Below are 26,581 nucleotides of genomic sequence, written 5' to 3'. Positions count from 1 at the left end.
TTCCAGGTAGTTAGGTTGAAAGATTGGTAACTGTCCCAACACCATCCATTAAGCTTCAATTGGCACAGAATCACAGGCCCTTGTAATAGTAGCCAAAAACCTTTATCTACTTCAATGTATTGACCCTTCACTTAGAAGCTGTATCCTCTCAAATTAACATTTTAAAAGTTCTCTATCCAGGAGTGTGCATTTAAGCATATGCTTTTCCGGTTGGACTGAAATGCTCCAGTTATCTATTTTATAAATCAGAGATATTTGTATGTCTCACAAAAAACCTAAAAATTACAGTGTACAGATCCAAATATGAAATGGCTTCTGTGCCATTAAATCCAGACCTCAGAATAATAGTCAGATCTCCACTTGTAGATTTTTTTTTCTGGTTGGAGTGTGGAAACGAAGAATAATAATAAACTTTATACCCCGCCACCATCTCCCCCAACGGGGACTTAGAGCGGCTTACATGAGGCCAAGCCCAAACAAATTACAGTACAATAAGATACAAATTGCAATAAAATAAACAACATAACATTAAAGTATAAAACATAAAAGCAATATACACAAAACGTAAAAAAGCAGTAAACCAAAACAGTGAATGGACCACATGTACATAAAATGATTTAAAAACTCAGGGTGAGATGAAGGGGCAGAACTATTTGTAAGGGAGAACTCGGAGAGAGACAGGGAAATAAACAAACCTTCGTACGTGGGGGGGGGGGGGGTGTACTCCTAGGACAAGAACATTGAGGGAGCAATAGCAAAAGATTATGTGACTACTCTCTGAAAGTGCAACGGTAGAGCCAGGTCTTGAGACTGTTTTTAAAGGTTTCTAAAGTAGGGGCTTTCCTAATCTCTTCGGGCAATGAGTTCCAGAGTCGGGGGGCCACAGAGGAGAAGGCTCTCTCCCTTGTACCCACAAGGCAAGCCTGAGAAACTGGCAAGGGTGAAAGGAGGGCCTCCCCCAAAGATGGAAGAGTTCGGGCTGGTTCATGGAGAGAGATACGATCGCGAAGGTAGGCGGGTCCCAAACCGTTTAGGGATTTATAAACTAAGTTTATAAACTAAATTTATGATTTTGATCTTTGCAGAATCATATCAGTTTATCAAAGACATTTCTCTCTGTCTAAGCAAATGCCAACAACAAGGGAATTGTGGTTAGATCATAGTTATATTGTTTTACCTCTAAAATGTATGCATAGGCATAATGCTAGCCAAAGTGAGAGGTAAAAAAAAGCTATACACGTGCAGCTTTGAGACTTCAGACTACTCATACCTTATCACTCTTATATACTTTTATACAAATTACAAATAGTTCAGTTCACATTGTATGCATGGATTCTTCCTCTTTTTAGTATTTATAATTATGATCTAATATTTATATTAACCCTTCCCTGTAGATCTATAATGTGCAAATAATAAACAGTACTTCGTGCAACAGGATATTGGTCACAGACACACCCTTCAATTCAATACTACAGCTGAAGATTGTATGTGTGTGTATAACCATGTGAAAATCAAAATCAGTTTTAAAGGGTGCTGCCCCATTATCTCATATTCTTTCCTCCTTTTTCATGATATGACACATTCCAAAAATAAACCTTAATTGATTTCCCATTACAGCTTTTCCAATTTTTTTCATTCCTTTCTGATTGAGCTACTTGGATCATCTAGTGCACACTGCTACCTGTAAAAACCATGCACATATGCATGCATGGCTACTGAGCATGTCAGAGCTCCTTCCTAGTTCATGTTTACCAAGAACTACAGTATTTTAATTATACTTTAATTTTAGTGTATCCAAATTAGGAGCTTGTGGTTATTTACTAGGCAGCATTTATAATTTTGTAAATTATTGCCAATGGGAAATTTTGATCCCTGCAACTATGTCAGATAAAGATACTCGGCAGAATTTCAGTACTTGAGATTTATATTTAGAGAGGAGCAATAAACAGTGACTGGGAGTTGAGATCCCTCTTCTTCCCAACTGTAGGAAAAAGAAGTGCACTACTATTGCCATCACATCTCTATGAACGCAGAACAATAAGTTAATTATTTCTTGAAGCTTGCTTGTGATGTTTCATACCAGTGAAAAACAGGATTTTTGTTTTGCTTACTCATTTTTTCCTTTTTACCACATTCTCCTTATTCCTGTTGAAGAAAAAATGAACTACATTAAATTCATAGCAGCCAAAGTTTCAAAAGCTGTAATGCTGCCAATACTATGTAAGGTTTATTTACCATCAAATAGACAGTTTTTGCCTACAACAAGGGTTAATTCTAACGACTATAGTCTATACTACATATGCCAGTACTTTCAAAAATCTTGCTCTCTCATGGCTTTCCAGTCATAGCTGGTTTATATTTATGGCATAAACATGCCCTGACATTTTCTTTTGATCCAAACCTGGTTTACATTTATAGTATAAACATGCCCTCACCTTGTGGTTTATTATTCAGTCTTAAGGACATCCATTCTTGGGATATCATGATGATATGTATGCATACCTGTCATATTTTATAGCCGCTGGGCAGAAGATAAGTCATAATCGCTGTCAGAGGAGACGTCCAGAGGGTTGATATTTGTGATTGTTGCCCCTTCTAGAGCTATGTGGAGAAAGAAGAAAAAAATGTATCTTGTTCTTTCTTGTAGAACACTAAATGTAAGGACCCGTGTATTGGCAGGATATTCTGTAATGCTCACACTGCCTGGTAAAGGCGGCATTTGAGTGAATTACACAGAGCTAAGTGAAAACATGAAAAGCAACATAGGCTTTTGTTACAGATCTGAAAGCTATTAGTGCCCATGATGATGGGATGTTGTCCTAACTCCCACATTTGCTTGATATCAGCAACTTGAGTAGCAAATTTAAGTAATATCAGAAGTGCCAATCTGTACTACGGTGGAGTTCGGATGTTTTGGAGCAATATGGGTAATCCAACACCGTTTATAACAGATTGTGATTCAGATTGTATACTCTTCCTTTTCCATGTTACCTGCGTAGGGTGAGAGATAAGTTTTCTTTAAGGCTGTGTAGTCTTCTTCCTGAACAACCTGGCCTTGATGTGGGTGGAAGCTGGCAGAGCTGTTGCGATGGAATGAAACTAAATAAAAGACAGTGTAGAATCATTGTTCTCCCCCCAAATCTGCCTTCTTTAAGCTAAAAGATGTAAGTATTGCTTAATTAAATATAGATACTCAAATTTTTCAAGAACCTGCCATTCCCCTGTTTTCCAATCCAAACTGGCAACAATGATGGTAGAAAAAATTCCAGTTGGAAAGTAGCTCGGTATATATAACCTCTAAAAGACAAAGTGTATCTCATTTTACTACAAGATTAATGGCATTTTCTGTAGAAAAACAATATTCCAATGTATATTGTCAGATGTTATCGTAGTTACCTGTCAGTGATGCAACAATTTAAGCTACAAAATTCATAAGCTGCTCTTTGCCAAAGATTAATCACATAATCACATTTTTCTGCTTAGCTGAGGACACATAGGATACCCTTAAGATGTATTCATTCATAACATCTCATAGGGTAGCTTTTGTAGAAAAATGGAGCACGTGAATTGCAATTAAATGGGGGAGGCAATTTTCATCCAATTCATGTCATGCTGATTTTGAACTCCATGACTAGTTGATTGCAATTAGACAATTAACATCACATCTATCTCCGTGCTTTAGAAGGCTGGCTCTATCATGTTAGCCTGGTTATTTCTTGCCACGAGAGGGAGTAAAAGCTCATAACATGCTCTCGCACACACCCATGCCCACCTTTTCTGCTGCCTTTAAAAGATAAAATGGTAGAATTGTGATAATCAGATTACATCTGTATCCAATCAGAAGAGACATTTACTATGGGGATAAACAAGGGAAATCTGAATCTACCAGAAGATGTTAGGATGACTTGCAGCAGACCTCCAAGGATTTTTATTCTCAGTTGTTTAATAATAGTGATAATGAAATGGCTCCCTTCCTGTCTAAATTTTACTTCTGAGATGGAGAACATATTGGGATAGAAAGAATTCTTGGCCCCAGCTGCATATCTTTTCCACCTAACTCAAAAAATTAATGTATCCTGGGTTTCCAGGAAAAACAAAGACTGCAGTTGTGTACTCTTCCCTCTCTGATTTATAGAGCTAACAAAATGATGATGTCAAATGGTAATAGTGTGCCATGTTTGGGCTGTAATAGAACATGTAATTGCTTAGCACACATGGTTTTAAAAACTAGTAATGATCTGATTGCTAGTATTATTTGTAAAACCTATCTCTGCCAGACATGATGATGATGATTATGTTTATTTATACCCTGCTTTTTCTCTCTATAAGGAGACTCAAAGCAGGATGCATCTTGCTCCAAAGATGTCAACATATAAATATACTGTATGTCTTCAAGACACCAATATCAAATAGGTTAAAAAGGTAGATTCTAACCAGACTTCTTTTTTATACACTAAATGTTGGTATCTTACCATTTTGGTTTACTGCATTTGGACCAACCCATTGGTGTTGCCTCTTCTTGAAATCTGCAGAAAGAAAGATAGATAGGAGGGAGGAAATGTTGGATAGGCGATAAAGCAATTAGAACATAGACACAAATTGAATTCACATAAATTGAATAAGTCTAAAAAAATGATCTCTCTGAGGAGCAATTTTTGGTATACATCCTTTTTTCCAAACTGGTAGCCTTCAGATGTGTTGAACTATAGGCTCCATACTCCTCAAACAGGCATGCAGTATATGAAGTAGAGCTGGAAACTTCCAATTGTCTCTCTGCCTTTGATACCCAATGAAAGTTATACACAGAAACAGGAATTTCCCATACATTAATTCTCTGTACATGAATGGGGCAAAGTAATTGAACAATGAAACCTCTATCTAGAAACACTTCAGTATGTATAGTTACTGTAGCTTTATAATGTCTTCCCTGTGAATTATGAAGTCTTTACTGCAAATCTCTGAATTAGTAGGTAGTATTAGGCCAGTCAATGTGGGGTAGTGGTGTAAACACTGAACGATGACTTTGAGATACAGGTTTTAAATTCTTGCTTGACAAGTCACACACTCTTGGTTTCAGAAATCCCCATAAGAGGGTTGCCCTAAATCAGATAAGATGTGAAGGCACACAACAACGAATTAGGCAAATCACACTGTCAAACACATTCCCCTCCTATCTGCGTGGTGCCCTGCCATGTCATACAGATATGGTTCATTTTGAGACTACCATGACTAGTTGCATGGCAGGGAATTGGACTGGAAGGCCCTCTTCCAACTCTATGATTCCATGGCTCTAAGCTTAGTTCTACAAAGAGGGCATTTCTAGTCTAGCCCACATCAAGAAGATGCCACTTACATTTCTTCATTATTTTCTTATAGATAGGGGGTACACAAGTAACCAGAAGGAATGTAGTGAGGACAAGACCCAGCAGAATTCCCAGGATGGTTTCTGTACTAGAAGCATTGCTCTTCAAATCTTGGCCTGGAGACAGAAGGTGAGAATAGAAATTACATTACTCAACAGGGCTGGCCCAAGACATTTTGCTGTCTTAGACAGAGTAGCACAAGGCACCATTCTAGATGAGTCACAGTGAATACAACACAAAGCCAGCCAAATTATTTTTACACAGGAGGCACAAAATCCTTCAAGTAGTTCTCCCTACCTCTGGCATGGGAAGTGTAGTTTTGTGAGGCACCAGCACTCTTTGGCAGAACAGTCCAAAGATCTTGTAAAACTACAGCTTCATAGCATTGAGTCCTGGCTGTTAAAGTGTCAAATTGCATTAATTCAACAGAATAGATGCACACTAAGTATGTAAGTAATAACCATAGAGTACTCGCATTTGTTTTTATAGCTGTGGCAATTGTGTCACAATAGTTACAGAGATAACAGTTTTGCATTTACAATCACAACATAGTAACAATTCCAACACTATTGCTGTGATATAAACTTCCCGGCAAAAAAGCGAACTCAACAAAATAAATAGCTGATACTCTTTTGCAACCCTTACAATCTTGGTGCCTTACTGTTCTCACCTTCAGATAAATGGTATTGCCTCTCTGGCAACCCACAAACACTTTCCACTAAGCATTTTGGCAACAAAATGGCATTACATCCATTTTTATATCTTATACATTGTAGGGCAATTTATTCTACACCATTAGAGGCACTCCCTGACAGATGATTCTTAAAGCATCTCCATAAATTGCAAATCTTAGGATTCCATAGGATAGAACCATGGCATCTAAAGAAGAAGCATGGTGTTATTGTACTTCTGTGCTTGAAATACTAAGAGAATTGTATATATGCATAACACCAGTGATGGGAGGAAAGAAGAACAGAGCTCGAGGCATGCTCTCTTCATCGGTCTGCCTCACCTGAGCATTTCACCAAGGTTAAACATGCCTTAGTCTTGTCCAAACAGTCCAAACTAAAGTTCTTCCTCTCACACTGCACTTTCTCCCAGTGGGCAAGCAAGGGCTTGTTGTTGTCTAGCTTCTTGGGTCCTGATGCATCTCCACAGCCTTTCCCTTGGCAGACCCTGGGTGCTAGCTCCTTCCATAGTCCCTGTAGGCCCAGGCAAATCATCTCCCAGCGACCTCCAAAGTTCAGCTCCACAGCCCCAGAGCACAATGCAGTTCCATCTTCTAGCCTTATTACTGGAGCATCTGTGAGAGAAAGACATGAGAAAGTGTGCAAAGGAGAATGTAGCATGACAGAAGTTACTGTTATGAGGAGTGAGCTGCATATCCCCAATTCAAATGTGAACTTTTCACATAGAGACATTTGGTAGCCTTAGGAAAGCCACTGTCTTCATTGCAGGTGCTCTGGAATAAAAAATAGTATTACAATTGTTGACAGCCTTAGAACCAACTAGCCTGTATAACGGGTTATAATTAGGAGTAATTATACTGATTACAGTAATCTTACAGTTCTCTTCTAAAATTTACTGAGACAATGTATATACTTTACTTAGGAAAATGTCTTATGATTTGCTAAGACTGCAATCCTATCAACATTTTTGTTTGGGACTTAAACACACAGAGAATTGTGCTGTGTTCACTGTATTGCCATTTTCCTGGAACAATAGAATAGGATAGAATAACTTTATTGTTATCGTACATTATACAAAGAAATTAAATGTTTTCCCCAGCACAGATCACAAAAACAACACACCCATCCCTCCACACTCAAACCATCACTGCACAGCCCCCAATGTCACATCAAGATCCTGAATAACCCTGCAGTGGGTAAAAAAGGTCAAAGAGAAAAAGGGTTGCAGGGAAAATGATTCCACCCAGAACCCTAGGCATCATATTTGCATTGGAAGACAATACAGTGGACAATTCTAGATCAATTCCAGCATGCCCATGAATACCAAGATTCGTCAGTGCTCAAAACCAATTACACACGATGGTGTACTAAAATGGGATCTCTCATGTAATAGAGTGGGCGTTATCCCTTCCTTTTTATAGTCCACATAAGTAAAGGCCAAATGTTTGCCTCAGGGCTTTTGCATATTCGTCTGCAAAATTTGAGTTCTCATGATAATAACTCCTCAAACTTTGCTAGTTTTTCTTTCTACATGCATAAAGATTATTTCCTCCTTTTTTATCTGCACAAGATGCCAAATTAATTTGTCACTCTCCCACAGAAATTATGAACTGGATGAAGGGACTCCATGAACAGAGGTGATTTTCATTAAGTCCTCTTCCCATTGAAGTTCCCAACTGTGCCTCCAAAGCTTCTTTGGGCACTGGGAGCAGGGGCAAAAATCTGTAACGTTCCTTCTGAACCACTCTCACATTTATTTATGAGCAGCAACCATACTGCTGGGTCATCAATCTATTAGTGGAAGACCTACCTTGAATTACAGTCTATATTTTTACCACAATTACTACAGTGGTTTATACAGTATTAATTAGTAGCTGTAGCAGCCAATCTTTACAGAATTTTGTTTTTTTCTTACTTTCAGTCATGTATGACAACTGTATGAATGAAAGACCTACAAAGTCACCTATTTCCCAGCCCAGGTCTTGCAAACTCAGTCCCAAGACTTCCTTGGTTTAATCAATCCACTTCATAGTTTTCTCACCAGTGGGGTTTGAAGTAGTCTTGAGTGTTGTTGTAGTTGGTTCTGGTTGTACAGTGGACATCTGTATAGGTTCTGAAAGTACAAATGCAAAGCCAAGGCCATGTCATTTTGGAAAAGATGAGTCCAGCCCAAGAAAACAATAAAAGAGATAGCTGTACAATTTGAACAGTTGTCCTGCTTATTCATGTATGACTGATAGATAGCAAAATTGATTCTTCCTATCTGGTTCACATTTTTTAAAAATATTTAAATGTTATTCCTTGTACTTAATACACACCTTGTTTATTACATATTTATTATCCACATTGCTTTTATCTATGATTCAAATGAGTATACATAAATAAAGCTTCCATGTAATCTCCTATCTAAGCATTGCTTAGCTTTAGCGGGGTTGCTTCTTCCTATGTGTTTGGCCATAACTGGGGCAGCCAGGTCTCACAGATTTGAAGCCTGAGACTTAGAGTCAACCCCTTGTGATGGCACAGGATGGGGTGGGCCCTGATAAGTATCAACCAGAATTGCATGGAGTATACCGCTCAAAGAAACATCTTGCACTTGGAGATGTAGCTATGGATACGAGGCTAAAATATCTCTCAATGCTATTCTCCAAAATCCAAGCTCTGAAGCATCACAGTTCCCCTGCCAACACAGCCATTTCCAGGATGTGTGTGTGCGTGTGACTAATGACATGCCTAGCCCTCTCTCGGTCATGGGGCGCACTAAGACAGACAGCTGCAGAGACCCCTGTGAGGTCCTGTCAGGATCCTGTCACAGCTGTCTATCTTAGTCTTCTCCGAAACAGGAAAGCACTGGATGCATTATTCACCAGCCTGCTAACCAATGCCTCAAAAATGGTAGTGTTTGGGTGGGGATGTGGGGGTTGCAAGGCTGCAACAGAAGAGTCTTCCACATACTTTTGGTCATTGCAATAGCATATTGTCCAAAGAGAGAATTGATGAACACATATGCAAAGTTAAATTGGGGGACGGGGGACGTTTCATATGCTGACAGATGACAACTTGCTTTATTTATTTTTAAAAGCACAACATGTTTCAGCCACTTTCATAGTTGGCCCTCTTCAGAGGCTACACTAAAATACAAATATAATTCCATTTAATGCATTAAGAAGGAAAATGCAAAATTAGTTATATTTCCTAAAACACATAGATTGTATTATATTACATAACACAACTTGTGGTTTGTCTAAAATTGGTCATAATAATATATTACAATGACTACAACATGAATTATAATAAGTTAGGATTAAAACATTATAATTACCGAACACATTTATTTACTGTGTAATTATACATGTCTTATTTAACTTACTACATAGAGTTTTATTACGTTGCATCAAGCTTAGTTGTTTGGTTCAGTATGGTGATATGGCCTAAGGGCTAATCAATAAAAATATGTATTATTATTACTGTATTATTGAACAGGATGTCAGTCTAACAAATGAGGAAATAATAGACATACTTTTCAAGACAGTGCTCTCATCCTAAGATGGTCTGAGGACTGGAGTAAAATCATAAAGCCCTGAGATCTAGTAAGCCTAACACAACCTTATTCCAGGAATAGGACAGCAGAGTAAGCATGAAAAAATGCTTAAAGCAAGAACCAATAGCAGCCTTTGAAATCTAGATTTCCCCTCTGATTTGAATCAAACCACACCAGATGTTTGCAGGATTTGTTTTTCTGATTGTACTCAAGAAGAGAAAAATGTCACACTTTGTACGCAAAGTACAAAGTGCTTTCAAAGCACACAGGACCCAGTACTCTTAAATGCCATGGCTGCCTAACCCAAAAAGACAATACAAAACAGGAAGGCAGTTTGCATCTACCTTGGCAAACCAGGGCCACATCCTGAAGCTGAGTGCAGTTGGATTCGGTCCATATGCAGTTCTTGAAGGTGGCATTTGCTTGGCACTCCAGGCAAACTTCTTGCTTTTCTGGTTCTTTAGAAAATGGTGTCAGGGTTCCCAAGGGGACGCCACAGTGAAGTTGTTGACAGGCTTGTTCTGTACTCTGTGGTGACCAATGTAAGCTAGAAATTCTCTTCCATTTGCCTTCGTGAAGCACCTTCAGCCACCCAGAACATCTGGAGCCAGTCCCATCAAGTCTCACATTCCACGCTGTTGGCAAAACAGATTTTAAAAACCTACAAGATGGAATCCTAAGAAACACAGAATAGTTTTTCCTTTTAAGATTACAGTTTCCAGAATCCACGTGGCAGAAAAGCTGTTCCCTCTTTTGTAATCTCTTATTTTAAATCCCATTTATTCCAGTAAATGAGAATAAATGGGATTTAAATGTGTTTCACCTGGGCTGGCTTATGTATTGCCTTATTAAGAAACATAAACATGATATATTAATTACATATTTTGATATATTTTTATACCACTTTTCAAGAGGATCTCTTACATGAAGACACTAAAACAGTAGATATTCATAACACAGGTTGAGCATCCCTTATTTGAAATCCTTGGGATCAAACAAATTTTGGATATTTTCAGATTGTGGAACCCCTGAAAAGGGATATCTGTATATAATGAGACATCCTGGAGATAGAATCCAAGTCTAAGCACAATTGCCTGGAGGTAGTTTTATACACGATACTTTACATAATTTTGCGCATGAAACAAAGTTTGTGAACCTCAGAAAGCAAAGGTGTCACTATCTTAGCTATTCCATGGACAATTTGAAATTTGGAAGTATTTTGGAATTCTAGATAAGGGATGCTCAACCCTTATTGGGGTGTATGTATGTATACACAACTGAACCCCTGGTGGCACAGTGGGTTAAACGGCTGACCTGCTGAACTTCCTGACCGAAAGGTCAATGGTTTGAATCTGGGGAGCAGGGTGAGCTCCTGCTGTTAGCCCCAGCTTCTGCCAACCTAGCAGATCAAAAACATGCAAATTTAAGTAGATCAATAGGTACCTCTTCAGCAAAAAGGTAACAGCGCTCCATGCAGTCATGCCGGCCACATGACCTTGGAGACATCTATGGATAGCGCCGGCTCTCTGGCTTAGAAATGGAGATGAGCACCAATCCCCAGTCAGACTTGACTAGACTTAAAGTCAAGGGGAAACCTTTACTTTTTTTATGTATACACAAAAAATATAATTATTTGTCTTGAAGACATTGTATCTGTTTCTTCTCCCATGCAAGGCAGAATGAAATGCTAACTCCATCAAACCACAGGATAGTTACCAGAGAAAATGTGATCAAACTACTCATCCATCTTGCCAAGAATAAACAATTACAATTTGACCCATGAAACAAAAAGCTAATATCTATTTTCTCAGAGACAAGTTCTGCTGTGTTTCTATGATGCTCATTCCCAAGTAACTATGCTAAGGATTACAATCTTCATGAGGGAGGGCCTGAGACAGTTTGCCACCAAAGGCATCCTTATTCCATATACAGAAGCAGACTGGGAGAGTAGTCAAATTGTATTTCAACTCAGTTCACCGTCCCCTATGGCATCTGAAGATATGTGTCTGGTTAAGTGATATAGGATGCATTAATTTGTCCTCTAATAGAAGATATGGCCAGTCTGGACAGAAGAGAGATCTCAGGAATAATCATTCCGTCCCTCCACAATATCTGCTGCCCGAGGACATCATTTCACTTCATTTCAGTAAACCCACTAGTAGGGAAATACAGCACTAACCTTCAGGGCTTTTCATTTCTTTGCTGCTACAAATGACTCCTGCAAAGAAAGTAATCCAACAAAATTAATCCAGTGAAAAATCCATGAGCGGAACTTTAATTCTTACCAGGATCTGCCCACACTTCTCCCCCGTCACTTCAGATAAGATCTGCAGGAGAACCTTACACCTATGCTTCATTTTAAGATTTGGGCAAAGTTGACTCTCCATTTCTTATACACTTCAAGGGGACTTCCAGAATAGTGTATGTGGAGGTGTTTGGGGTAGAAAAAGCAGTGGGAAAATACAGGAACGTCACAAATGTAAACTGCGGTTGTCTGGCCAGGATAATATGAGGGGGATACAAAAGATGAGGACAATTCCCTGCAAATAAGAGTTCTGCCAACTCATATGAAATTTTCTGATCTTTTCCCTAATTGACAGGGGAACAGACCCTTCCATCAATCACAACTGCTGCTGCCTGGTATATAAGGATTGGGAGACTTTCGTGGTCACTACGTGTCCCCTAACTTAGGGGCTTCATAGGGTCACGAATATGAAACAATCATGTGCATAGCTTATTCATAGCTGCATATCAGGATTCTTGCCATAATAGCACAAACCTTAAAAACCCAGATCCTGCTACACAGGGACAAAGATACTCCTGCTTATTTCAGTGGGTCTACTCCAGAATGGTTTAACACTGGATTTAGCTCTTCTTGTGTTACTCAGCTGAACATGCCAGCTTCTTATTCCAGCTATTAGTTAATTTTCAATCAAATGCTAATGGCTTTTTAAGGATAAAGGTAAGTAGAATCGGGTGCCTTGTATTGCTGCTGTCCCCCTCAACAGCATTAACAGGGCACACTTTGATGCTAATTGAAAACCATCATTTTCATGTCACTTTATTATTAAATACACACATAATGAGGCTTGAAGCAGATTTTGCTTCCATCAGAGTTGCAAAGCATGACAATATCATACTCACACAATCAGTAATTCACATTATAAATGTCTGTCTCCTTCATGTTATCTCTGGTGTATGAACAATGCTTAACCATATAACAAAATGCACACAAGTTCTATTTGTATTTGTAATGCAAATGAGCACCCTGGAACTTGCAGAATTATTTCTGCACATACACAAAAGCTCTTTTGAGCACAGCGTGAATGTCTAATTATAGCAAATGTGGCAGAAATTGTGGAAGAGATACATTCATGATATAAAAATGAAGACCAGTGTGCATTTTACAAACATGACCAATTTGATTTAAACAAGAGTCGTATTGAGTCTCATTTATAAGATATCCTGAAGAGGATGTGTACTTTCATTTACACTTTGGACATCTATTGGGAAGGCTTCACTGAAATTGACGAGAAAAGTACAAAAGAGCAATGGTATGTTGCTCCTGTTCATTCCATGTAGGATATATTTCTTGCAAATGTAAAATTGCCCTCTTTTCATTCTGTGTCATTCAGAAACAGGGTTTGAGTGACAAGATACAAAATAAAAATAGAATAACTTTACATTTGATTACAGCATTCTATGCATGGATGATTACCAGAATGACCAAAAGAATAATCAGCCTTTCTCAGTTGTGTTCCCTGACAAATAATTTGCTTCAGAGGAATTCTGATGTGCAGCCAGACAGGAATATAGAGAACAATAATTAGCAATGCAGGTTAAAGGCCCACTTAGATTTCTGCTCATTTCAGTGGAGCTGCCTTGATTTGTACCAAGGGAATCTTCTCTCTCTATTAGGCAGATGTGACAATTAAACCTGCAACAAATGAATGACACCTCTGCCTGCTTTAGCTGTCTATCTTTTTGATCACCTTAAAAGACAAAAAATATATGCAGCCATCCAGACAAGCATTTTACCCATGTGATAAAAGAGCAAGAATAATATGTTCTACCTCCTATAACAATGCTCCGTAAAGTGTAAATGCAGCAAACATATTTGTTAGTACATCCATCATTCCAGGCAACCAAGTAACTGGCAAACATACACATGAGGTGGCAAAAATTTGCAAACTGCTTGAATGAATGTGCTGCCCCATGAAATGTCCTGAGACTCACACACTCCTCCAGGTCATGCAGTGGTGAGCTATGAACATTTAAAAATGGGAAAACAAGAAGTCACATCACAGAAATGTGTTTGCGTAAATGTGTAACAATCTTTTGTTTGTTGGGTTAGCTTGTTGTGAGGTCCACATTCATGTGCAGTTCAGTGATTGGCTCTATGGAATGTGGGTGCTGCTCGGCTTGTGATTGTTCAGTTCTTAGTGATCCATGCATACTGAGTGCCTAGCCTTGTTTCTTCCGGGCAACAACGTTTTTTTTTTTACATCAGCAAATTCTGCGAACTATAGAATCATAGACTCATAGAATTGGAAGAGACCTTGTGGGCCATCCAGTCTAACTCCCTGCCAAGAAGTAAGAAAATCACATTCAAAGTACCCCTGACAGATAGCCATCCAGCCTCCAAAGAAGGAGCCTCCACCACACTCCAGGGCAGAGGGTTCCACTGCTGAACAGCTCTCACAGTCAGGAAGTTCTTCCTAATGTTTAGGTAGAATCTCCTTTCCTGCAGTTTGAAGCCATTGTTCTGTATCCTAGTCTCCAGGGCAGCAAAAAACAAGCCTTCTCCCTCCCCCCTATGACTTCCCTTCACATATTTATACATAGCCATCATATCTCCCCTAGCCTTCTCTTCTGCAGGCTAACCATGCCCAGCTCTTTAAGCTGCTCCTCATAAGGTTTGTTTTCTAGACTCTTGATCCTTCGAGTCACCCTCCTCTGGACACATTCCAGCTTGTTAACATCTCCCTTAAACTGCAGTGCCCAGAACTGGACACAGTACTCCAGGTGTGGTCTGGCCAAGGCAGAATAGAGGGGTAGCATGACTTCTCTGGATCTAGACACTAGACTCTTATTTATACAGGCCAAAATCCCATTAGCTTTTTTAGCCACACATGACATTATTTTCACATGTTTAACTTATTGCCCACGAGGACTCCTAGAGCTCTTTCACATGTACTGCTATCATATTATCAATATAATAAATTATATGTCGACACAAATCAAATTATCCCACTTCCAGGAATCTGATGCCCAGCATATTATTTCCCTTTTTTGACCAGTCGGCCAGCCAGCCAAGAGCAATCAACTACAAGTAGAGCAGTGCTGTAAGGTCCACACATCATCATTGTAGTCATCACTGTAGCAGCATCAACAGCAATATGTATATGTAAAACAATAACCTATAAAAACAAATTTACAATAAGAAATAAATAAACATATTTTAAAACATTTGTCTACTACAATTATTGCAGGCAGCTCAACCAGACAGATGGTAAAGCTTTAGCTCGACAATAAAAGTTAGCCTTTCTGTCGTTACAGCTGTCTTCTGTCTACTCTGTGGGAAATAAGATAGAAGGCCATTGGATGAGCTCCCTGGGTTTAAGAGGAGCATTATTTACTGGAGACAGGGCTGTTTCCCTTCCCTGTATGAGGTTGGTGACCTCCATAGTGATGCCACTGCATCATGGTCCAAACCTTCCTTCCATCACGCCACCTGATACTCATCCACTCTTATACAAGGAGCTCAGAGCAGGAATGTGGATTCAAACAATTTTGTCTTTAGCCTGAGAAATAATGGTTTCCCTGTTTAAGCAAGCTTCTTCTACAAAGCCCCCTCACCAATGGATCTCCTGATGGTGTATGTAACTTTTGATTGCTTTCAGAACTTTTCAAGTACTACAAAATGTTCCAATTTTAATCAGAAATGGGAACTTAATTATTTTTCCATGCACTATTTTCCCAAATTCGAGTTTTCTTTTTTGTAAAGCCCTTGTCCATTAGATGGGGAGAAATTGCAGGTCTGCCGGGGATAAAGAATTTTGGTTTGTGGTTTGGGCCACATATGCAGATTAAGTTTTACATTTATATGGTTTACTTTGAACAGTGTGACACTGAAAGGATGACAAGATAAAACACCTGGAAAATAGCATCTAATGAAGGAAAATTACAGTTGCCTAAGTAGCAGCATTTAGACCGGGGAAATTACCCGAGGAAGAGGATTAAAATGTTCCCTTCCACGATGATGCTGGTTTAATTTTTTTTAAAGAGCCAGGAGAACTGATACTCTATCACCTGTCTATTCATATTCATTTTGGTCCTCATCAGGGATCTGAATTGGTTTTTCTGCAACCAGACCCACTGATACTTCTGCTGTACTATATAGTCCTGCATCATATATTTATATAAGGCGGGCACTGGTGTCATTCTCTTGGTTCCCTCAAAAGTATTGTATAATACCTTTTAATACCTACATAGGAGTCCCCAACACTCTTGATTTTTATGGGGCTTGAAAAAATACAAGAAAAAATTCAATGGGCCCTTGGGGTTTGTTTCCAGGATCGTCATGGATACTGAAATCTATAGATGCTCAAGTCACATTATATACAATAGTAAAATGACATCCCTTATGTAGAATGGCGAACTACTCAAAACAAATGCTGGAGAGACCTGAGGATCTGTGAAAGGCTGGAAGGCTACAGCAGGGTACGCCTATTCATCAGCATAATGCTTGGCATGCAGCAAAATCAAGGTTTGTTTTTGGATTTTTCTGCCCAAATATTTTTGAGCTGTAGTTAGAGGACTCCATATAATATTTGAGCCCCAAACCATTTGACAAAGTCAGAAAATTGCATATGTAATTCCCAAAAGAAACAAATGACCGTTCCTTAATGCTGTATTTCACTGTGATTATTGCACTTTCTGAGTGGTATTTTAAATTTGTAGGTTGCATGTGATTACTGGCAAGTTTTAAAATGCAAGGAAAGAACAAATCAATAATAATAATAATAATAATAATAATAATAATAATTCCTTAGCATATTTATTTGGGTGCAAACCCTTCAACATTTGGCAAGGATAATAACTGTCTTCTTTGACAAAACCACTTTAAAACCCATGAATGCATTGTCTTCTTCTGTTATGAAGGGACAGGAAATCTCCCCAAAAATGTCTCTTTCCATAGAATTTGTTGGGATACTATATTTCCATAAACTAACATGTTGTTATTCTAAACATGTCTACACACTTTGCTGTGCCCCCAGTGGTGCAGCAGGTTAAACCATTGAGCTGCTAAACTTGCTGACTAAAAGGTCAGCAGTTCAAATGCAGGAGTGGGGTAAGCTCCCACTGTTAGCCCCAGCTTCTGCCAACTTGACAGTTCAAAAACATGCAAATGTGAGTAGATCAATAGGTACCACTCCGGCGGGAAGATAACAGCGCTCCATACAGTCATGCTGACCACATGACCTTGGAGGTCTCTACGGACAAGGCTGGCTCTTCAGCTTAGAAATGGAGATGGGCACCGCCCCCGGAGTCAGACTCGACTAGACTTAATGTCAGGGGAAACCATTACCTTATACTTTGCTTTTATCTCCTACTTTAATCATTGATTTCTTTTTCTTCATAAGGTTTGCATTATTGTTTTACAATGAGGTTTTAAAGTCCATAAATTGTTTAGTATTTCTTCAGGCTGTAAGGCAGGGTAGAAATTTATCTTAAACATCTAATATAAAACATATAAATAAGTAAAGCTAGAAAAAGGCATGCTCTGTGAGTGTCAAAATGGGCTAGCACTCCAAGCGTTTAAGAAGCAGTAGCTATTATGAATCAGACACATTTAGTCTGGAGATCTGGGCTCCACATTAATCTCTAATCTCTAGACTTTGTAGGGATAATGTCATGAGTTTATGTTTCAGATGTTTCTCTGAGAGATTTTCAAGAACAACATTGATCCCATTTTACCAAACCACAAATCTTAATAATCTGATGGACACGTAACAGAAAGATGAATGGGTTCTCAGAATTATCGGGGTTTGCCTGCTTAAAGGTCAGCTTATTAGACCTTGCTGGCATTTTTACATTTTATTGATTTAACTGCTGGCTTATTGGACAGGCCAGTCCTAACTGAAGGACACAAACTCAGTGTGATACGAGAAACGCTATTAATCTATCCCTCCCAGTGTTTAGGAATGTTAATAGTAGCCCCAGGCTTCTGTTGTCTAAATCAGGACTATAGTGCAGATAGGAGACAGGGAGAATTTAACCTTTTCTTTGGCAACGGGTTTCCCAGTTATAACCTCAATCTCAAGCAGTTGCTGGCCTTGTAGGGTGGGACAGTTACATGCATTTGGGGGTAGTTGTTTAATAAGAGAGATGTCACTGGGGGGAGGTCTCCCTGTCTGCAGTAGAGGGATTGTGGGTTCCTGTGAGGCAAGGAGTAATGCTGACAGCGGCAGTATTGTCAGTAAAATCTCCCATGTCAGAAATGTTTTTACTCAGGAGACAGGCTATATAAATGTCAGAAACAACTACTAAGTAGCAGCAGTAGTGTGGGGTGACAATGGCAGAGAACAAGCCCAAGTGGCAGTGTGACTAATGATGCAACTGGACAGTCAACTGTTGATGTACTCAGGGGAAAACAAACGTATAAAGATACACAACACATATTACAAAAATGTGAGAATCATGAAAAAGGAGAAGCTACACATTTCAGTGTTCTCAAATAATATGCTGTGTCCAGGTTGGACACAATTGCCACCACTGAAATCAAGCCCATGCGAAGAGGTCCTAGATAACAACAACACAGAAGTGTGAACTAGACACCAAAACACCCAGTATTACAATTTTGATCCATCCTGTGGGCTTTGTAAGTTTTCCATATTTTTTTAAAACAGTATTTCTTGCATTTCTAATTTAGTCCTTAATGTGGGTCTTGGCTGACGTCAAGGGTATTTCAACACAAATAGGAAAGTAACAGGTCAACTTGTCCTTCCTTTATGTCTGGAGTGTATATGCTGATTTATCTGGGGTCAAACGAAGGACCCAAGGGGAACATTGATTGACCTCAGCAAACATATGGCAGATAAGGTTGCCAGGTGACTATCATCCAAACTCTGAGACTGCAAAGACTGAGACCCAAAGGTGACCTACAGTGAGGTCACAAGGGACAGCATCAAAAACATTGCTCAATATATTGCATTCATTTTTTATATTGAAGAAAGGACAGCATGCCCATGTTCAGGGCAATCTTCTCACCCTGAAATTCATCCCTCTTGCCCCGAAGACTGAAGAAGAGGATCCAGACTCCAAAATTATTTGTGGCCTTTGTGCTACACGATAACACAGATTCTCCCTTTAGTCTGGTTTATACTTGTTAGTCCCACACAAGATAATGTGCACAGCATGCAAATATTTTAACCAGAGAAGTCCACAAGCAGGTATCCCTGGCAATATATAATTCCACCTCCCCCCCCCCCCCGTGTATGTTTGTGTGTGTGTGAGTGTGTGTGTGTGTGTGTGGCGGGGGAGGGGGGAGGGGATAAAATAGTAAGCAAGCTTTTATTGACCTTTCACAACATGCAGAATCTGCTTTCTTTCTGAGGCAGCTCCTTTGGTCTTCCTAAAAGCAGGACCAAACAGCCCTGCAAATTTCTTTTGATGAGTGCAGAGTTGGCACTGAGTTAGTAAAAAATGTTGCATTTATGCCCGATTAGTTTTTATATGTAAAACATGTCACAAACAAGAAAAATCAGTAGCTGCTGCAGTCAACCCGCAGTATCCACAGATTCTAAATTTTGGGATTTCACCATTCATGAAAATATTCAAAATAATAACTTCCAAAATCAAACCTTGACTTTGCCATTTTATATAATTGACACCATTTATTATTCCATTGTACATAACGAGACTTAAGCATCCTCAGATTTTGGTATCCAAAGGGGTCCTGGAACCAAACCACAGCAGATACATAGGGACCATTGTGTTTCTTAAAGAAAAGCAGCTTCATGAGGAAAAGAGTTCTAAAACTGAATAGCTCTGTACATATGTATGTGTGCATAACCTGCCCCATGCTCACTAGATCTCCTTTCCAAATTGCATTTCAAACCAACACTTTTTCTCCATGGAATTACAAATCCCTAATTCAACATGTACAGACTTGGACCCACTTGGTAGAAAAGCGATGGGAGTTGGATTTGGAGTAGAAAACGAGCAGGTAAGATAGATAGCTGGACAGATTGACAGATGGATAGAGATATCCTCATCAGCCCATAGAGAGAGTTAGAGAGCTTCTTAAGTCCATGCAACCCCAGTTCCTTTTCTATAGAAGAACAATGTTTTAAAGCTTCATTTTTCTGAGCCTTCAGTTTCTATGGCCAAAGATAAGAGATTATGGGGTTTGTAATCTAAAACCTATTGGTGATCAAATACTTTCTCTCCAAGTGTAGGGGAAAAGCAACTATTGAGCTTTTGTTACATTTTTGTATAATATGTAACTGTAGTTTTAGGAAGAATGTTAGTGATCCAGATACCTTTACTTAATATGTTTTCTAGTTGTCCAACTGAGATCCCCCCCCCATTAATTTGAAAATTGAGTTTTCACACATACCCGTACAGCTAAAGACACTCAAGTATGCTCCATCTGGGTTGCTGTGAGTTTTCCAGGCTGTATAGCCATGTTCCAGAAGCATTCTCTCCTGATGTTTCTCCCACATCTATGGCAGGCATCCTCAGTGGTGGTGAAGCCCTCACAACCTCTAAGGATGCCTGCCATAGATGTGGGTGAAACGTCAGGAGAGAATGCTTCTGGAACTTGGCCATACAGCCTGGAAAACTTACAGCAATGCAGTGATTCCAGCCATGAAAGCCTTCGACAACATGTATGTTCAATTTATTTCTGTACTGTAATTATTTTTTTATATATTCTCTGTAGTTGCCTCAAGTATTGTGCAGAATTCAAGAGACTTTTAAACATAAGCACACAGCTCATTGGAGGGAAGGATATTAGAGACAAAGATGAAGTACTTTGGCCACATAATGAGAAGACAGGAAAGCTTGGAGAAGACAATGATGCTGGGGAAAATGGAAGGAAAAAGGAAGAGGGGCCGACCAAGGGCAAGATGGATGGGTGGTATCCTTGAAGTGACTGGCTTGACTTTGAAGGAGCTGGGGATGGCCACAGCTGACAGAGAGCTCTGGCGTGGACTGGTCCAGAAGGTCACAAACAGCCAGAAAGAACTGAATGAATAAACAACAACAACAACAACAACAACAACACAGTAAGAGCTGCAGGAAATATTGCTTGAATGTCACTCCTGTAATTTAATGATGCATCCTGCCTTGAGCCAGAGGCAGCTAATAAGTGTATTATTATTTTTCACACCATTTTGTGTGGGCTATTTGCAACAACAACAACAAAAATACTTGCAGAGGCTTGCCACTGGTCTGGTTGTGTTTTGTACCACAGATGCAACATTTTACAAAAGAAAATATGAAATGCATGGGATGCCTGCAATCCATGCCATTGATTCCCTTTCAATTTTATCTTTTTCAGATATTTAGCAGATTGTCTTCACACACATATTGTCTCCTTGACTTTTTAAATGAAAAAATATACTATCACTATTTTAAATAAAATAATTATATGCATGGGAAATGTTCTTTTTCCATTCTGGGATGCACATCTGTCCTGCTTATACAATAATAACAACTCTCAGCAATAGCAGGAGTGGTAATGGGAATTTGCATGTAATGTAAGGGATTTATAAAACCTGAGCATGCAAACAGGGTAACGCTTAGCTCATATTTATTTTTAATAATTTATCAGGCACCTTTGGCAGTTTTTCTTTTCGTTTGGCAGTTTTTCTTTTCTTTTTTTACACAACCCTTTGAAGCTGTTAATTTGTATTCCTATTTTACTTTGAGGGAACCGAGGCTGAAAGGGATTACCAATGACAAAATCACAACAAGGCAGAGAAGAGTCAATCAGATTTATATTTTCTACTACCTCATGAAAAACTGAAATACCATTTTGTGAACACAATTATTTTTGCTGTGTATAGTGAGAACACACAAGTATGGCTCTTTTCACTCTACAGAATTATAGCACTATGATTCCACTTTAACAGTCATGACTGCATTGTATGGATTGTCAATTTAGTTTGATCAGAGACACCAGAGAAACTTCCTGGCTGAGAATTCGAAAAGCTCTTCTCTCAAGTACAAATCCCAGGAATGCATAGGACAGAACCACAGCAGTTAAAGTGGAATAGTAGCACTATCATTACATAGTGTGGAAGGTCCCAAGATTTCAAGCCCCAATAAAAACAAAACTTACATTCTCTTCTTTTACAATCTGTCTGATTTCTCTAATATTAAGTTGCATTGCTGCATGAAAAGTCTCTGTATTGTCTTTAAGGACATTAAAGAAATTCCTAAAGATTCTGAATTGCTCCTTTTCCCAGTTAATCACTGTATGTTTTGTCTGACTGGAATTGGAAAACTGAATTATTCCTCTAAGATTGAGTGAAAACAGTATTGTAAAAAAGGAGAAATGCCTCTAGAACATGGCTCTATAGCCCGAAAAAAACCACAAGAACCTATTGTAAAAATACATTTGTACATCCTTTCATTACTTGTGTATGCAAGGCATTTGTATGATATAAGAACATCAAGTCATATTTTCAGAATACATTTACATTCTGCACCACCTAGAATACTGTGGGCAGTGCCACTCAACTACTTGGGATAAATGAACATTAAGGAAAGTAAGAAACACATTTCACCAGTAATAACTGGCAGATGTTTTACATTATCTAGTAATGTAAAAGTAATACATTAAGCCACTTTGGACACCATTTGGGGAATGAGAGCATAACAGAAATCTAATAAGTATGTGAGTGAATAAATAGTAATTTAGGCTCCATTACTGTCAGAACAGTTTGGAACTGGAAAAATATCTCCTCACAGAGAGTAATCTCTCCTTGCCTATTCTGCATGACTGAAGGTGGCCTGAATTTTCATTTCCTAATCTTGGTTTTCCAGTTGCAGCCTGATTGTTAACATTCAGGTAACATTCCTTATACTCTATATTCTGCGGGTGACTCATTCCCACTCCTTGACAGAGTTCACATTCTCTGGTTAAATGAAAACATAAAGAAAGTCTGAATAAGAAAGGACAGTGGCCTAACACAATAGACAGAAAATTAGGGTAGTGCCATAGTGCAGAATTAATTCCTTTCTCAGATCGAGTTCCTCAGCATGCCTCTGCTCCAGCAACTAATACAGTACTAGAGCTTGGATAAATTTCTTACAAATCCCAGTATTCCCCATCCAACAGGGGGATTGTGGGAAATATAGTCAATGAATCAATATTTCCATGTTCAAGTTAGTGTATTTTTACTTATTGGCCCAAATAAATGTGCATTTGTAATGTCTGTATGGACTACATTGTGCTTGCTTCCACATAGGACTCCTTCTTAACTAAGATTAATTTTTGGCTCTTGTTTGGGATCCTGGGCATTTTTCAAAATTCTCTATTTGTCTCCTAGAAAACAGATAGAGATATGTCCAAACACATTTTGTCCTCACAAGACTAGGAACTGTTACTGTGTCCAAACACAAGAGACATTTGAGGCAATCACTGCTGAGAAATATGAAAATATGTGTGGAGAGCACGTTATCTATAGCAGTGGTTCCCAACCCTTTTTTGACTAGGGACCACCTTAACCAGGGACCACTTGACCAGGCACCACTCTGACCAGGGACCACTCTCCAACATTAGTACCAAAAGGATTACAAATAAGTTTTTGGTCAACTTTAGATTCAGTTTGGGGTGCCGATTCAGAACATTGCATTGGATAGACCACATCAGCCCTAGTTTCTGTTACAGAACATATCCCATGGTCAGTGATACGGAAGAAGTGGCAGGCGACACAAAATGAGTGGAAATAAAATAAAATAAATAAAGAGGAAGGAGGCTCACGGACCAGAATTTTGTCCTCACAGCCCACTAGTACTCCACGGCCCACAGGTTAAGAACCACTGGTCTACAGGTATAAAATGCTTCTCCATTAATCTGACTCATGGGAAATAATTCTGATCCCAGAAAAGCAGAGAAATGAGTTGCATTGCTCCAAGGGGCCCTGAAAAATGTAGCTCTTCAGTGTTACATGTTTAGCCAAAACAATTAATATAGTGGTTCATTCAATAAAATAGCTATCTGCTTATAAGCATGTTAACAACAAAAATACATGTTGAAGCAAACATTAATGATAAGAAGGAATAAACAGCAACAATCCAAACTTCAATCTCCAAAGGCTGTTAAAAATACAGGTCAATGGTGTCACTCCAGCAACCCCAAAGCCTCCCTAAAATTAAAAGGGGTTATGAAAAGTGCATGGGAATTTCCCAGGAGCATGTCTCTAGGGTGGGTCCAAGGCTCAGCTGCCAACTCTGCTTCTGTCAGCAAAGGAGTACATAGGAGAGCCTGCTCAGAAGGTTTTCGTGCACAAGGTAGACCATCTGGCAGCATATTATTTCCAATATCATGGGCCTCGAACAGCACATGTGTCCCTCTGGCACCCACAGGAATTCACCCAGCCTATCCAAGCTTTCAACCAAATGAAGCTCTGTTGACTTGTGGATAGAGAACACCCTTTCAAGGGGATGTGACATAAAGCACCCCAGAAGATAGAAACCTGCATAATACAGCTAAGTATTTCTGTTGGGATTATCTTAAATATTCATTATGTTTTGCACACAACTAGGCAACAGTTAGGGCTGGGATCTAAAAATCTTGAGTGTGGAAGATGAAGGCTGAAGCTGAGAAAAAGATTGGCTTTCTATAGACCACCCAATGCATTGATATATTGCTGAACTCTGAACCACTCTTTGCATGGATGGAAGAGCCTTTTGGGACTACTTACCCCACATCCTCATCAACATCACTGCAATCAAGGCGAAAAGATGCTTGACGTTCATGGGTACGGTCCTCTTCATTCAATCATATACAGGCAGCTCTTTTGTGTCCCTGAGACTTCTGCTGCCTGCTGTGGGGAACAGGAGGGGTCGGAGGAGGAAGCAAGTCTGTTTTTTTTTTCTTTCTTCTCCTGATGTGGTTTTTTGGGTTTCTCTTTTGCGTCACGTCTTGGTTCCATGGAGTATGTTTTGCCACTGTCTCTATCTTTAGGGTCCTTGATTGTATCACCCCACCAGCCTCTCCTAGCAAAGAGACAAAATTAGCACTCTCAAAAGGTTGCCTTTTCGACTACAACTCCTAGAATCCACAACCAACATGGCCTGACCGTACTGACAACAGATTTTGGGAGTTATAGTCCAAAGTGTAACGTTTCCTTAGTTCTACTGTTAACCCACTAGAGATGCACAAACACACTCTGCTAAAATCTCTGCTGGAAGGTTTCTCTTAAAATGAAAACAGAATGTGAAACAAAGAAACTAGAAACATACATTAGAGGCCAATAGTAAACAGAAAGTTTCATTTTTAAAAACAGTCCAGAGCATTTTGGTTGGAAAATATTCATACAATCTCCTTCAAGAATGAAAACATGGACAGAACAACATATCTGCATGCTCTTTTTAAGGGACTATTCCTTAGAAAAGAAAGGCGCCTGGGGTAGTGATTAGAGCATTGGATTACAACTCTAGAGACCAGAATTAAATTCCCCACTTGACTATGGAAACCCACTGGGTGATCTTGGGCAAATCACACTCTCTGCCCCAGAAAATCCTATGATATATTCACCTTAATGTCACCATATATTGGAAACAACTTGAAGGCACATAATAACAAAAAAAGGTGCTGTGTACTCTGAATACAGTAACAAAATGTAAATACAGTAACAAAATGTAAATAATATAGGGCTGAGATCTAAAAATCTTGAGTGTGGAAGATGATATTAGCTTACACATAAAGTTAGGACCAATAAGGAATAGTAGAGAAAACCGAATAATGCATATTCCTAACTACTACTACTCATAGGAAAAAAATTCTTTCTTCCTACAAAAAAAGAAAATAAATTCTCTTGTCACTTGTGAAATCTTGAGATGCATTTTCTTGATATCTGTGTGGGCATTTCTACACTGAGAATGGTATCTTGCACATACGCAATTGTATTTGCCTAAGGATTCATTTAATTTCTGTTGGTAATTACGAAATGCTTATTAGACCAATTGTTGTAATGTAATAACCTCTGAAGAAGTCCATAAAAATATTTTTTCTCTCCTCCTTTCACTGGGAAATAAAAAGTAAATGAGAGAAACCAGGAGAGTGAGATGGAGTGCAAACTATTGCTAGAATTGAGATAAAGTAAGCTTCTTATCTGGAAGAGCTGGCAAAACCCATGCCACGTAACTTATTACTATATTTCTTTAATTGTAAGATGCCATCAATGGCAGAAATACATCAGATATGCCTGCAATTCTAAGACACATTCCAATTTTAGAAATGTTTATATAGGAAAAAGTGTGTCTTAGAATTGAAGAAATATAATATCTTCAAAAGTACAGCTAGGTTGTAGTTGGAGAGGGAGGGGCTGCGGGCATTGCCTTTCTGTAAGAGTTCTGCCCCTTGAATGAAATGTTCCTCCGATCCCCAAATTTCTAGCATTGCAATAAATTAAAAGTTTCATTAGATGTATAGTTTAGGCACCTGAATAAAAGAGCAGGTAAAGTCACGAAGAAAATGTAAAATCATCAAATATATAAAAGTTATAGGTATGAGCAATTCTCAGTGTCTCTATCTCTGCAATACTCAATATTTGGGAAAGATAGAAAACATGGGGTGGCAGAATTTTCATTTGGAAGAGCAGTGTCCTCATTCCCCTCACCCATCTATCACTTATACACATGCTTATGATTGTTGACTTGAGGACAGAAAACCACTTTTCAGTATAAATAACGTATAATCTATTTTGATAGTTACATGTGTGTGGCTTCACTATTTGGAGATGGAG

At 38.9% G+C, this 26,581-nt stretch overlaps 1 protein-coding gene across 1 annotated transcript; it reads right to left on the bottom strand.

Annotated features, from left to right (window-relative positions):
• Positions 1-704: 704 nt before the first annotated feature.
• Positions 705-24,668, bottom strand: CD5 (CD5 molecule). Its single transcript, XM_060771095.2, has 10 exons — positions 24,536-24,668; positions 11,773-11,811; positions 9,938-10,228; positions 8,094-8,165; positions 6,376-6,666; positions 5,354-5,479; positions 4,473-4,526; positions 2,992-3,099; positions 2,503-2,601; positions 705-2,145 (listed from the first exon to the last, which is right to left on the bottom strand). Exons 1-9 carry the CDS (start codon positions 24,606-24,608, stop codon positions 2,513-2,515), a joined length of 1,143 nt encoding a protein of 380 aa, XP_060627078.2. The 5' UTR covers positions 24,609-24,668; the 3' UTR covers positions 705-2,145; positions 2,503-2,512.
• Between the last annotated feature and the right edge of the window lie 1,913 nt (positions 24,669-26,581).

This window comes from Anolis sagrei, chromosome 1 (genome assembly GCF_037176765.1).
Source record: "Anolis sagrei isolate rAnoSag1 chromosome 1, rAnoSag1.mat, whole genome shotgun sequence".
In the NCBI taxonomy this organism is placed as follows: Eukaryota; Metazoa; Chordata; class Lepidosauria; order Squamata; family Dactyloidae; genus Anolis; species Anolis sagrei.
This window is presented reverse-complemented; position numbering and strand designations above follow the sequence as displayed.

What these genes read in the sequence shown, in the direction of transcription:
- CD5 (XM_060771095.2), bottom strand. Translation starts at nt 24,608, where the DNA reads ATGAAGAGGACCGTACCCATGAACGTCAAGCATCTTTTCGCCTTGATT. An exon ending in AGAAATGAAAAGCCCTGAAG is followed by an intron (nt 10,229 to 11,772) that starts GTTAGTGCTGTA and finishes TTTTGCCAACAG; the next exon opens with CGTGGAATGTGAGACTTGAT. An exon ending in TTATCTCTCACCCTACGCAG is followed by an intron (nt 2,602 to 2,991) that starts GTAACATGGAAA and finishes TTCTCCACATAG; the next exon opens with CTCTAGAAGGGGCAACAATC.